The sequence below is a fragment of the Rosa rugosa genome, chromosome 1, assembly GCF_958449725.1.
Source record: "Rosa rugosa chromosome 1, drRosRugo1.1, whole genome shotgun sequence".
NCBI classification, from domain to species: domain Eukaryota; kingdom Viridiplantae; phylum Streptophyta; class Magnoliopsida; order Rosales; family Rosaceae; genus Rosa; species Rosa rugosa.
Genome location: NC_084820.1, coordinates 67,971,216 through 67,986,721, shown reverse-complemented (window position 1 = coordinate 67,986,721; position 15,506 = coordinate 67,971,216). Strand labels below are relative to the sequence as shown.

The 15,506-nt window shown below is 39.1% G+C and overlaps 1 protein-coding gene across 1 annotated transcript; it reads left to right on the top strand.

The window, feature by feature from the left end:
• The first annotated feature begins 12,139 nt into the window (after window positions 1-12,139).
• LOC133726368 (transcription factor MYB106) lies at window positions 12,140-14,630 on the top strand. The gene is made up of 3 exons (XM_062153899.1): window positions 12,140-12,526; window positions 12,609-12,738; window positions 13,462-14,630. The coding sequence occupies exons 1-3, from the start codon at window positions 12,394-12,396 to the stop codon at window positions 14,324-14,326; spliced, it is 1,128 nt and encodes a 375-aa protein (XP_062009883.1). The 5' UTR covers window positions 12,140-12,393; the 3' UTR covers window positions 14,327-14,630.
• The last annotated feature ends 876 nt before the right edge of the window (window positions 14,631-15,506 follow it).

Below are 15,506 nucleotides of genomic sequence, written 5' to 3'. Positions count from 1 at the left end.
GGCCACTAACGGGCTTGGGCCGTGCCGTGCTCGTGTTTAGCGGCCCGTTTGTCACCTCTAGCTCGAGTGGTGAAGATGGTTGAGAATTAAGTTTCAATTCCCAAGAAAACAAAATATTATTGCGCTGAGCTAGCTACAAGTCTACAAACCACCTAGCCCGGTAATTAGATCCAAGTTCCAACCCTGTAGAGCAATTATAAAATCTTGGAGTTTGTTATCTTGTTTTCACTAATTTAACAGCCATCGAAAGAAAAGTAAGGTCCATAGAGTGGAAAACCATTGATAATAGAATCATTCCCAGGGTAGGAACTTGGATGAGTTGGATCTAATTTAAGTAAGGTCCTAGAAAAGCCCAGAAAATACACACGTACCAAATAATGAGCAGGAGACCCGTTAGGTTGGAGACTTGGAGTTATAGCACCATTCCCTACATTATTACTTCTAATATTTTGAGAGTACAAAGAGGTGGACATGCACTCACGATGTTCTTATCAACTATTAATTCTTAACAAATTTCTTCATAGACCAGGGCCCAATCATATCAAATGCTAATAGGATTGCTCTATCTCAACAACCTTGTGCTAATGATCATTGATAATCAAATTACGCTATATATCCGGTGCTTTAATTTTGTTGTTTTAAGGTATTTTCCAACAACAAAGCCTTCAATTGTTTTTGAGAGAAATGTCAACAAAAGCCATCATAATTCAGGTGATCCTATTTTTTCTTAATGCAAGAGGACTTCTATTCAAACTTCTCATATTGGCACTTAGATCTCCTCCCATTTTTTAACATTTTAAAATCCTATTATACCCCTATTCTTCAAATGAAAGAAAAATAAAAGGTAATAACTGTTCAAGTAAATCCAGAATATGTGTCTGGCCCAAACTCGAGATTACTTGCTCTAGTTGAAATAGGGTTTATATTAGAGATATTCTCGGAGAATCTTAGGAGATATCAAATCAATGTCCGATTATGTTTCCATGTACAACTCTATCTCTATACTTGTAATCCTCTATATAAAGAGGCCCCTATTATTAATGAAAGCACGACTCAATTATCTCATAATTTCAGTTTTCCTTAAACACGTTATCAGCACGACGCTCTAACCAGCTGAGACAAATAGCCAACGGATATATTCCATGCGAAAACGACGAAAATGAGTTCCTTTGCCATGCCTCTAACGATTGCGAACAAAGGCGCATCTTAGAGAAGTTTATGTGTTTCTCTAGTGGACTCTATGTCACTATTCGAGCTATTAAATCCAATAAAGTTATGAGAGAAGATCTCTTGGATTTAGACACATATTGGCTTTGTCACGACAGGATAGGTCATCCTAGTCATGATATGATGATCCGTCTACTAAAGACTTCACATGGACATCCTTTCTTTCGAGCGAAACGAAGCATGAATCAAAAGTTGATTCCTAGACTAAGTGTGACCGTCGTCGCTGCCGACCACCACCAGCCTATGGCTGGCATAGTCCTTATCCATGACGCCATGGATAGCGTACATCATGGTGATGACGCCCCAAGTGATGTTGCAATCACCAATTTTACTTCAAAAAGCGTTTCAGACGCTCATGCCCAACCAAAATCCTCATTGGTTACTTCTAAAGCCTCTCGCTAGTTTTACAAAGCCCGTTCCTTAGGGAAACTAGGACTGAGACAGTCCTATGCAAAAGATATGAAAATACTCATTCTGTTCTTACATAGAATCCATGGGGATTCTATAGACTGATTCAACCAACTTGCGGACTTTTAAATATTTCATGATGTTGGTTGACACGCAAACACGCTGGTCACGTGTTGTGCCATTGTCCACTTGTAATGTTGTTTATGCTACACTCCTAGCACATATATATCATATGACAACAGGCTTACTCCCTGGATCATCATATTCGGTCAATTGGACTTGACGATGCTAGAGAGTTTATATCGAAGACTTTCGATGGTTATTGCATTGAGACTGATGTTGAACATTATATTCCCATGAACACACCCAAATGGTCTCGCAGAAACCACTACGATGGTAGTCCGGACATTGGTAATGCGCACCAATCTCCTTATATCCGCTTGGGGTGATGCAATATCACATGCAGCTACGCTAATTCGTCTACGACCCACCGCCACTCAATCTACCTCTGCATTACAGCTAGTAACTAGGTACAAGTATCGTACTTACGCATATTTGAGTGTGTCATTTATGTGCTAATTGCGCCGCCACAGCGCTCTATGTGCGGTCCTTACAGACGAATAGGCAACTACGTTGATTTTGAGACTCCAACAATCGTCAGCCACTTAATGCCCTTGCAATGCGATCTTCTTACCGCTAGATTTGCGGGTTGTCACTTTGATGAGGCAATCTTCCCGTCGTTAGGGGGAGATAAGAACATGGATGTTCCATAGGAACGATAGGAATTGTCGTGGCATGTCCCCACTATGTCTCATCTCGATCCCTACTAAAGTGACGAGATCACACATCTGCTGCAAATATGCCTGCAAGAAAGTACGTCCCTACGAGAGGACGTAGTGCCACCCTACACGGAGATAGGCATGGCGCCAACGCCAAAGAGAGTGGCACTCTAGCGTTACAGGCCATGGCCCCAGCTAGGATGCGTGGGAGGCCCGTGAGTTCGAAGAATACTTTGGCACATTCCAATCCTTTGATCATCAAGACTCAAAATCCGTCTCATGAGTATCTTCCGGGTTATGGTTATCGTTGGGGGACACCTCAACGTCAGAACCTATTCCTGATAATATAGAGCTCTTTGAAAATTACACTAGTGTACATGAGACGTGGGATAGAAACTCCATCATAATTGATGATGTATTTGCACATGAGTTTGTTGAGTCCGATGATATCAAACCACGCTCCGTTGATGAATGAATGCCAACGTAGAGAAATTTGTCCTAAATGGAAAGATGCGATCCAGGTTAAATTGAATTCTCTAACGAAGAGGAAGGTTTTTCGAGCCGGTGATGCCAACACCTCCTAAACATAAAACCTATTGACTAATGGGTATTCGTTAGAAAACATGATGAGAAAAAGAGATGGCAATCTCGCCTTATGGCGCAATGTTTCTCACAAAACGCCCTGGTATCGACTACGATGAGACATATTCTCTCGTAATGGATGTCATTGCACTCCACTACCTTGTCAGTTTGGTGGTTTCCAAATAACTGAACATGCAGCTTACAAATGTGGTCAACACGTATCTCTATGGCGATCTAGATACGGAATATACATGAAGGTTCATGGTGAACTTCATTTACCCAAGTCAAGTGGCTCTACACTTCGAAGCGCGTTTGCAATATGGTTGAAACGCTCACTAAAGTGACTACTTGATTGGGAAGGGATATGCCCGCGCGTTTCCATAACAAATTTCTGATTCTATCGCGGTTCATGTTGGACATGATCTTCATTGGCAGCCCTTAAAGAGTTAACGGAAACCACTGAACACTTGAAATCCGAGTTTGAGATGAAGGATTTTGGGAAATACGATTATGTCTCGGTTTGGAACTTGAGCATCGTGTTGATAGATGCTTAGGCATTTTGACAAGGTCAAGCCTTCAAGCACCCCCATGATCGTCCGTAGTCTTGATCCTGAAAAGGATTTTCTTCGTTTAAAGGATGATGACGAAAATGTGCTAGAGGCAAGAGTGTCTTACTTGAGTACAATAGGCGCATTATTGTACTTAGCTCAATGCACAAGACCGGACATCTCATTTGCCATGAACTTGTTAGCTAGTTATAGCTCTGCGCCAACGCAACGCCATTGAATTGGTGTAAAAGATATCTTTCGATACTAGAGATGTACGACTGATATGGGCTTGTTCTATCCCTATAGAGAGATGATGGATTCGGACCCATCAAACACCAGGAACGCCGCTAATTATGGCCTGCGTCTACTATCCCCATCCCAAAACGATAAGCGTTTTAGAAGGTTTTGTTTTTGTTTGGTATCTCTCTGACCCACACAAAGGTCATTCCCAAACTGGTTAAGTGTTCTCCATGGATAAAGACCATGATATCTTGGAGGTCTACAGAACAGACCCTAGTTGTTATATCTTCGAACAATGTAGAGATCATTGGTCTTCACGAAGTGGTTCGTAAATGTATATGGATTTGATCCATAATTACGCATGTTCGAAAAATTGTGGTTTGAAGTCTACCACAGATGAGCCTGCGAGCATTTAGGATAATGCTGCTTGATTTGAACAAATGAAGCAAGGCTACATCAAAAGCTACAACACTAAGGATAATCAGCAACAACAGACTCTCCTCAAGATCAAAGTGAACTAGGTTCGATCTGAGGACAGTATGGCAGACTTACTCACTAAGTCATTGCCTAAATTCCACTTTCGAGGAACATGTTGGTAGCATCGTTTGCGGAAGTTATCCGAACTCCCATGACCGTAGTCATCAGGGGGAGATGCAGACATTAGGGGGAGATGTCTACATGAATGGTCTCGAAACGTGAAGGGTGTGTTGTGCTCTTTTTCCCCTTCGACCAAGGTTATTTTTGTCCCACAGGGTTTTTGTTACTCGGCAAGGTTTTTAATGAGACAACGAGAGGAGCACCACGTTTGGGCGACACAAGGGGGAGTGTTCAAGTAAATCCAGAATGTGTCTGGCCCAAACTCGAGATTACTTGCTCTAGTTGAAATAGGGTTTATATTAGAGATATTCTCGGAGAATCTTAGGAGATATCCAATCAATGTACGATTATGTTTCCATGTACAACTCTATCTCTATGCTTGTAATCCTCTATATAAAGAGGCCCCTATTATCAATGAAAGCACGACTCAATTCTCTCACAATTTCAGTTTTCCTTAAACAATAACAAAAATAAGGAGAGTGAAATTTATACCCTCCATTTTTACAATCCACACTCCATGTAAAATTTCAACCATAACAGAAAAAAAGATAGATCGCAAATTAGGAGTGTGAATTTCATTTTCCTAAAAATAATTTAGTCATCTTCCGCTTCTATCTCTCTATGAGAACCATCATCTTTGGTATTTCTTCTGTTTGCCATTGTTGATTATCTAATTGCTCTAACATCAAATTTATATTGTTATATTGTTTATGATTAAATTGAGAAACCATCTTTATCTCTCCTGATTTTAATTAAGAAAATACAATGTGCACGCATAACATTCTTGAACTCGTATATTCAAAAGGGGAATTGCAACTAGGTTTTGTTGAGCGATAGAGACAAAAGAAAATCCCATCAAGAATTTAGAACTGTCACTATGAATAACAATCTAATTTGTCTTTTTTTTTTTTTCTCAATTCAAGAGTGCCTTTTAATTTCTCATAATATATATTGCAGAAAGTTTTTTTTTTTTTTTAGGGAAATGGAATATATTCCAATGATCGAAAATATCATAACGACCGTACAAGGTCAATCTAGGGGATCCGAAGATCACCCATTACAATCACTGCTCAACTGACTACACAAATAGTCAGACTAATACCCATAAGGGAATGCGAAAACTAAAATCCAAAAAGAAACTTCAAAGCTACTAACCAAAAGGAAACTACAAAGAAAAAACAACTAACAACTATGTTTATTCCAAAATACAACCCTAATTCTCCGCATCTACCATGAATGGCTTGGGGCCTAAGACCATCTTGGTGTACCCTTCCGCTGTTCAAAGCAGTGAATAGCCTCAAATTAGAGTCATATAGAAGTCCAGCCCACAACAAGCCCAACAAGAGCCCCGACCCAACTGCTGGCCCAAACAAGAGAGAGGAGGGAGAACTGACTGAACCAGAAGCCCAGCCCACACCCACTGCCCTCAACCTGCAACTCAGACTGTCGATCACCGGAACCCTAGGAAGCTTGCCGGAGGCACTGCTACCACACCAAGCAAACAAGCCGCCACTGCCATTCCGGCGGACGACCTCTATCTTCAACCATCCCCGCCACCTTGAGGGACCTAGGTCCGACCTGGAAGATAACCTCGCAGGCTAAACAAGCCCGATCTGCTGCAAAAACCAGAAGTGCCTTCGAAGAGATGTCGACAAAGGTGCACCACCAACAACCAGAAACCAGATCTGTCGCTGCCTCACACCCACTTCTCGTGCAGAGATATCGGTCGTCCCCGATCCCAAATCCGAGAATACTCCCCTCTGCTGCACACGCTAGCGTCGCACACTAGATACGAACGGCGCCGGAAGACCCCCCTGACATGCAAGGAAACCCAGTTGTCGTCGCCCTGCCACCAAAAACCCTAAGGTTTTGGTATACTCAGCTCAGAAAAAGATGGAGCGACTTTTGAAGATATAAATCAATATTATATTCTACTCATATTGCAGAAGGTATTTGTTTTTGGGCAATGATCAAATATTATTTCAATTTGATCAATTGCTGAGACAACTCACCATGGATCTAGAAACTGGGCTTGATCAAGGTGTAAAATTTGTTCTTTGCCTTTTAATTTGAAGAACGCCCATTTGTGTTTTGTTTTTCTTTTCCAGTACGTGCCTTAAATATGTGATTATTGTGCTTGAAGGTAATAAATGGTGAATGACGATGGACATGCGTTTACTTTGTATTCATTGTTGTGGAAGTAAGGAGAATAAGAAGTATAAAGAGAAATAACTAAGGGATAAAATTGAAAGTTTAATGACAAAAGTATGGTAGGAGGTTCAAATGCTAACATGATAGATACGGATAGAACCACCTACCACCCTTAATGCACCAAAATCATCATTTTGTTTTATGGATCTTCATTAATGTCTCTATTATACAAATCTATCTGTAGCTTAATAAATAATTCTATTAGACCCTAAACCCTAAAAAACAGTCTTAATATCCGAGAGAGTCAGACGCTCTCTAAACTAGACGTGTTTGGTCAGTCCCCGACGACAGTAATGCCCGGTCCGGAGGCCCGCCTTCGTGGCGGCGTCGTCGGACTGGCCAGAGTGGACCTGGTGTCCGGTGGTAGGCGATTATGGAGTAGGCCCAATCAGATTGCAGGCTGCATGGTGGTGGATCTGGTGTCCAGATTGCGTGGGGATCCTGCCGGCGAAGGGTGGCGTTCATTAGGAGGCAGACGAGTGGCGCTAGTGTTGATCGACCCAAGATCGGAGCGTGGAAGGCGAGAGGTGAGGTTGCCGGGCGGTGACGAATGGGTGGCAGCGATGGTAGACTCTGATATACTCGTATCCGATCGAAGTACTTCGATTTGGTTACGATTTTTTGGAGTTGCAGGGGGGAAGATGATGGTTGAGAGGGGCAGCGCCTCTCTCCGGCGTGATGGGGATGATGAAGGGGTGGAGGAACGACCAGTAGTTACTCGGTGCCAAGTAGGAGGCGGCGGGCCTGTTGCAGGTGATGGGATGGTCAGGATCTCGCGTGTGAGATGGTGGTGCAGTGACATCAGCAGATTGCAATTCTGGTTTGGGCTTGGTGGCTTTTGGGCTTGGGCTTTGTCTCTGGGCCCACACTTATTTACTTTTATGTTTTATTATTTTTTACCTTTATTTAAACGTGGCTTTATGCCGGTAATAAGTCTTTACCTAGTTTTGGTAGGGCGATGTGGGCTCTGTCCCGGATTGCACACTCGATGTGCTTTGTCTGGCCTAGCTAGGAGGCGAGCCGTTTGCTTGATTAAATGGACGCAACCTCCTAGTGGCAGGATGAAATTAAGTGTCGCCGGATTTATTTTCGTGCGGCAACATAGTGGGAAAGCTGTGCTATTTGTAATGATGCTTCTTCGTGATAGAGTTATCTTTCCGGTACGTCACCGCTGTGTCAAAGCAAATGGAGTAGCCATTCGTGCACTCTTTGCTAATTTGTGCTTGTTAGAATACATAGATTTTGTGGAGAGTCTTGGTATTATTTCAGGATCTTCTCTTTATGCTTATTGTAAGTTGGGGTTCAGGCTCTACGTCCCCCCCTTGTATTCTGTAATTTCATTAATCAAGGCTTGAGGGCAGCCGCATCAGCCCCCTTTCAAAAAAAAAAAAAAAATCTATTATTGTAGCTTATTATTATCTATACTAGACTTTGTGTTTAATGAGGTATCAAGTTGTATTTTGGATACCTACAACTTTGATTGTAATCCACCCATTTAAGGGTTTCTCCTAATGAAATTTCATTAACTCAAAAAAAAAAGAAAAAAAAAAAAAAGAGGCTTTGTTAGCCAAAATCAAGAATTTTGACAAAAACGACCCTAAAAGATGAAAATTCTATAAAAATTAATTAAATCACAAGGGCAATTATGACGATTACAAATTATATTTTTATTAACAAGAATAAACAAAATAAATCTCAAAATCCACTTTTCTTTCCCACTAATTTCTCTCTGCAATAACTTTTTTCTTCCATTATCTTTTCTTTTTTATTTTCTGAAGACAAAAAATTACTTGGAGGAGAGCTAGTTTAAAATGGTATAGCGAATTGCTTTTTTTTTTTTTTAGCGATTATCATACCTTTGTTGACGGCATGATCGAATCGGCCAATGCGTAGCTAGTACTTGTACCAATTGTTTATAAAAATCAACACTCCATTTAATGTTTGAAAGTGACATCTTCGATCAAATCGCAGATAAGTGATCAGAGTACTCATAATAATGCATAAAATGTGATTTTGTATCATCAAAAATTTTACGGAAGTTATTAGTTGTATCGGATACATTTCTTAAGTTGTTTCATTTCACTCTGTCAGTATTCTATTACGTAATTTATTCAAGATTACAGTTAATTAACCTTGTAGGAATTTATTCCGTATGAAATACAGGATTTGCAAGTGGGAACGGACCAAAGACTAACATGAACAAAGATCATATATGCATGAGAGGTTTTTGATGTCATACGTGCGTACCCTAGCTTGTTGGAATGGACCATACATGTGTAATTTCATTATCTTCATTCTCAGTCTCTTGTATTTCACTTACGAACATATATAGCAACCACGTGGAGTTGCATTACTTGAACAAGTGTAATGCTACTCATTTAAGAGGGTCTTTAAGAGCTTGTTGGACCATAGACGATACTCTAGAGCTGGCAGTGATCAAGTAGAATTTAAGATGGTGTCCCCATTAACATTGGCCAATATCTTCATCGATCATCTTCTTCCGATCCTTCTTGGTTTATAATTTGCAGTGTCCACTCCACACACGCAAATGTGTTTCAGAGAGTTTTCAATGGGGGACCCCGGCCTCTTTTAAATTTTTTTTTTTGATGACTCGGCCTCTTTTAATTTGTCTTTTCAAGCTTCGAAATCATTCAAGTTCACCCCACAAAGCGTAGAGCCCATCTTCATAAATACTGTTCTTCATGCACTTCAAGCTTAGTTACCAAACTAACCCCTCTGAATTCCGGTGATACTGCGATGCTTTATGCAGCTGTAGCAGCAGCGGCTAGGTCACAATCACCTTCATCAAGTGCCTACCTTCCTCTTTCGGCAGGGAACCTTTTGGACCTGGTTCAGTAATGGCTACGCAGACCCACCACAAAGATTAATAAGCTTCTACCTATGCAAGCAAGCAATGCCATATTTTTTCTGATGATATGATCTGTACGAAGAAATTTCTGTACTGCTGTGGATGATAATACTTTACAACGAACTGATATCGGATTAGTCAAAGACTTAATAATTTGATTTATTATATGGTCCGTTACTCCGTTTCTGATTTTGAGTTATATATGATAACCAATATATGGATCTCTATAACTAATTAAGCTGCTGCTAGAGCTCTATGCAGCATGCATGAACAGCATCCATTTTATAGGTATTTTTTATATCTGTGCATTATATGGGCTACCTAACTCGTCATTATTTAATTGGATAACTTTATAGTAGGCTGCCTTATGTAAGAGTAAGGCAAATAGATCGAATTATGGATCAAGCAGTCACTTATATTAAGTGGTTAAAACTTGTAAAAGTTGGAATCCATGCATCTAACCCTAACCCTAGTGGAGGTTTTTTCTGTATGAATTTCTATTCTAAACATGCTTTGCTTTCACATAATTATGCTGAATTGAGTTTTATACATGAAAAAAATTATATTAAGAATCGATTAAGAGACTCAAAGTATTATATTATGTTATACAAGGTTATGAATTTTCAATATAATGTTCAATTATCGAGGGCAACATATAGCCAAATCACTTTGACATGTTGATGTTGTCGCACCTAGCTCTCATGTATAACAATTCTTACGGTATTGACATAAGGTATTGTTCACCTCAAATGTTGTTAGTGTTTTAAATTTATTTGAAAAAGTGAACTCCGACCTTTAAAATAGTATTATAATTACAAATTTCGTATTTTGAGTGTGGGACAATCCAGTAGACGAGAGTTTTCTTCACACTGCAAATCAGTTAAACGGATCGAAAGGTATGTAAAGGTGTTGTTGAAGTAAAACGTGTTGTTATTCCAAGGGCAATAGCCTATAATCTCACCCAACTTTGCAAACTTTCATGCTACAGGCTGCTGCGACTTAAATGAGTTTGACGGGTTTGAATACGATCGACATTAACTGAGACTTCTTGCAGTCAATTATTTCTGCAGCCAATGACTTCGACGAGCAGATAGAAATCATAGAACAGTAAATTTGATGTTTCTGGAGAAGATGAAAAAGAGAAAAAGGGTCGTTGATCCTTTGCTTGCTAATATGAAAGTCTTGCAGAGACGACCATATATTAATGATCGATGATGCATCACACTATCTATAGGTCACTAAATCAGATGTGGACCACTGGGGTCTCTGGTTGTGCTTACATTAAATCTTTACCTCTTTTTGTGTTTGAAACCCTAAAGCAGATATTGGGGGAGATCCTTTTGAATCAGTAGAGTGTTAATTTTGCATAGGAATAATTACAACCTAGAGGCGGCCAATGATCTTGTTGTGGAAGTTATTGTGGCTCTATATACATGTAGCTAGCTAGCAAAAGTTACTCAGATCGATCATCTCGATCTGAATTCGACTTTTATTAATGAACTGTTGCAGGGATAGTGTATATTGACGCATATACTTTCTTGTACAATTTGGGTTTGGTCCAATGGGGATTTTCATTGTTCCTTACAAAGTTAAGAGTAATAAAATTGCTCATCTTTTGAAAAACAAAAGAAGTAGAAAAAGATGAACCACTGCAAGTGATCTAGTGGTTATTGCCTAGTTGGGTGCATGTGCTCCCCAACCTAGGTTCAAACTCCGAAGCTGTCAAAGTGGCCAGGCACTGTGCTGCAATGCACAGTTGAAGCATTTCACATGCGCCGAAAGGGTTTTTATCTTGGGCCTAGGAAGCTTTTGGGTTCCCCTTGACAAAGTCAAAAAAAAAAAAAAAAAGTAAAAAAAGATGAGCCTGTTAAATAGAAATATACTACTGTCATTAATTTGATATATGGTCCACAGCTCTACATAGATTTAATTCATACTAAGTCTGGTTATTTCGATGGCAGTGCTGATAATCTTTTGGACATATTATTAGGAACAAATTCTTCCTAACTCTCCATTTATTTCTTATCTTGTCTACCTTTCTTTTTATACGAAGAAAAATATTTATACTAACAATACATTACATATTTACACAAGCGGTATTCTATTCATTCAAATGTTTTTCCCATATTAAGATAAAAATACAAAAAAGTTTTCTAGATTATTATTTCAAATAAAATTTATTAATTTTTCATATAAGCATGTAAAATAATTCAGTAGAATCAAATTGTCAAAGCATGCAATTATGTGCCCGATATACCACCAAATAATTACCATTTCATGATCCATCGATAATTTTGAGAAACACCAAGAGAAATAAATAAGTGAAGAGAATGAATATTTAAGTTTGAATTGAAGAGGGGGTTCAATAATGTAGGGGGGTGGAGTACTGCTATTCCCTTCTTAAATGATGAGTCTACTGCACACTGAAACTGCAGGAAATGAGAGTTTTCATTGCGAAATTTCAAAGATAATAATAAATATGAGGAGAAAGAAAGAGGAAAAACAAAAAACAAATATCTTGGAAACGAGGAGGGGTGATCCTATATATGCAATTATTCTTGGTAATGTCTGCCAAGAAATCCAGTCCTCTGTCCTCTACCTTTACGGGAAAAGACCATGAAAACCATAGAGTTTACAGAGAGTAAGAAGTGAGAGGGTAACTAGGGCAAGAACCGAGGGTAGTTCTGTCATTAGGACTTGTACATATAGACCCTCTCTCTGCCATAAATTAATTTGTTTATCCCATTCATGTCGCTGACCTTTCTTTCTCATCCCTCTGCCCATTTCTTTGGTCTAATTTGCAAACCAAAGACATCATGATGCCTTCTCTTTCAACCTTCATATAAAGATCCACGAGCACTACCTGCTTCCCTCACTTAATACTCACTCTGCTAAGTATTGATTCAAGTACTTGAATCTATCCGAAGTCAAAATGGGTCGGTCACCGTGCTGTGACAAAGTCGGGTTAAAGAAAGGTCCGTGGACTCCAGAAGAAGACCAGAAGCTCTTGGCTTATATCGAAGAACATGGCCATGGAAGTTGGAGAGCCCTCCCAATCAAAGCTGGTGATTTTCAGCACTACTACTAGTACTTGTTCTTATTTTTTACTTTAGTTCTGAGTATAACTTTATTAATTTCATTGTATAGGGCTTCAGAGATGTGGAAAGAGCTGTAGACTGAGATGGACTAATTATCTGAGACCAGATATCAAGAGGGGAAAATTTAGTTTGCAAGAAGAACAGACCATTATTCAACTCCATGCCCTCTTAGGCAACAGGTATAACCAAACTAATAAATCTCTTGTACACTTCTGAGTATTAGATAATCTTGTTTCATAATGTAGATCAGGCTTATTTTTCTCTGCATCATCAAAATAGAGATGGAAGAAATTTTTCAGCGCTATTTGACGACATTAATTCTTTGTAATTTCCTTCAGATGCAGAAGTTGTGTATTTTGACGAGTACTTCATCATCTAGCTACCTATCTATTTTCTTCATTTTCAAAATCACTTCATTGTTTTGATCTGCAGGACTGCAAATTAAATACCATATATGATTTTCATGTAGCTACTATACAACAGGGAGAGAGCTTTGAATGTGTAATGACTTCTCGCATTTACTTTTCAACCACTCACTATCCAACCTTTCACCTGTATACATTTGCAAAATTTTCATTTTGACCTATGACTTGACTTATCATTATTTACTGTTTTTCCTGACACATCTCCGAGTTTATTTATTGTTCATCTTTAAAAGAAGCCCCGGATCTTCAAAATGTATCTCTTCAACCTTTAAATTATTATGATAATTGTTACTGAAATTCGTAAAAAATCTTAACACACTCTAGTCGTATGAAACATAAACATGACATTTCCGGATTGCGAATAACTTGTTCTTACTTAATATATTCTTGTAGAGATCGATGATATATGCAGCTCGGTGTTTCCATTAGTTTTGTGGTCTCCAATTACTAAGACGTTTCTTGTCTTGTATAATTTAGGTGGTCGGCGATAGCAACTCACTTGCCGAAGAGAACAGACAATGAGATAAAGAACTACTGGAACACACATCTCAAGAAGCGCTTAGCCAAAATGGGAATCGATCCGGTTACCCACAAGCCCAAAAACGACGCCCTGCTCTCCACTCACGACGGTCAGTCCAAGAACGCCGCCAATCTCAGCCACATGGCTCAGTGGGAAAGCGCCAGGCTTGAAGCCGAAGCCCGGCTCGTTAGGGAATCAAAGCTCCGGTCGCACAACTCCCTCATCAATCAGCTGACCTCAGCAGCTGCTGCCGCTGCGGCGGCTGCTGCTTCAACTTCATCCTCATCAGCTCATCAGTTGCTTTTCATGAAGGGTCAAAGTCTTGAGTCTCCAACATCTACACTCACCACTTACAACTCTGAGAATGTGGTACCTGGGATTATGCCGTCGTCTATGATTGAGTTTGTGGGTTGTTCCGGTGCTTCTTCCGGTGATCATCAAGATCAGACGGCTGCAATTAACGCCAAAGAAGAAGGGGACGTACAAGTACAAGATTGGAAACTAGGGTTTGGGAACATGCCGTCATCATCAACCCACTTTGGCCTTCATGATAATGTCACATGGACAAGTACTGATGAACAAGTTCATCATGATCGGGGAATTGGCAGCGTTGATGAGGTGGCGGATCAAGAAGGGTTTACCAATCTCTTGCTTAATAACTCCGTTGATCGTGATCAGAGTATGTCGGATGGAGGCGGTGGTGATTCAGAAAACGGTGGTAGTGCCGGGAGTGACTATTATGAAGATAACAAGAATTACTGGAACAGTATTCTGAATTTGGTGAATTCTTCTCCCTCTCATGATGATTCTCCAATCTTCTAAGAAAACTGCAATTGTCTTTAATTAGTAGAAGTTTTAATTTTCATGGTATAGGATTAATGCGCGGTATTGCCAAAGCAGATTTTGGTTGCTTATGCAATGATTTTCATAGCTAGAACGAGTACTACCAGACCAAAATTGTAATAAGATGCTTGACATGCATATATGCATATGCTTAATTTGGGATTATTGTGAAAGCAAATAATTACAGTATTGGCTGTATTAAGCTCTCACAAGAAATGTTAATACTACTACTTAATCCACCTTTCAACTTTTATATACATATATGTAATGCCTTTGGAATCAATGTCAAATTGTTTTCCGATTCTTTTTGTTTAACTATTCTGCTTTTGCTTACTTGTATTGCAAATTAATACAAACCTAATTCATAGAACCAAATGAACGACTCGTTGATCTAATGGCAAGTACACTGAAAATAAATCAACATAACATTTTGATAGAGGATCCTAATTTGAACTTTAAAAATGTACCAAAAACGTACATAAAGATCTTTATGCAACATTGTTGTCAATTTGTCATTTCTATTCTTCCTATTCCATCTAACATTGCAGCAACACTGAAATTTAATGAATGCTAGGACAATGGCTATTGAATTTATTTCAAATTACAAAGGATTAACTATTATCATTTTCATCATATGAATACATATAAAAGTAGCGAACAGTAAACTTGAGAACTTCGATCAATCAGTTGAAATATAAGAACCGTTTAAACAATGTAATTATATGATTCGAATTGTATGACAATTATGCGACCTCAGGAAAGTTTGCTCCATAACCAATTAATAGCTCTCTATATGTGTGTTTGTATCATTTAGAATTCATTACATGATCTATTAGTGTCATTGACATGCTAATTAAGCACTATAGTCCAAATGTATTGAATTGACTACATATCTACCTAATTAACATATCCATTAAGCCTTTATATATATATATATGTATATTATATATCAGGGCCCTTCTAGTGAGGGATCCTTTTTTTCGGTCTTTTTTAGGGATAGGGCATTAGACCAACTTTTCGATCATATTTTAGCATCTTAACCGTTCAGTTTTTAGGTCCTAATGTGTAGATCACTTCTAAAAAATTTCAGCCAAATTGATTATCGTTAAGGCATTCAAAACTGCGACTTAAGATTATAAGTATGAACGGTTCAAGTTTG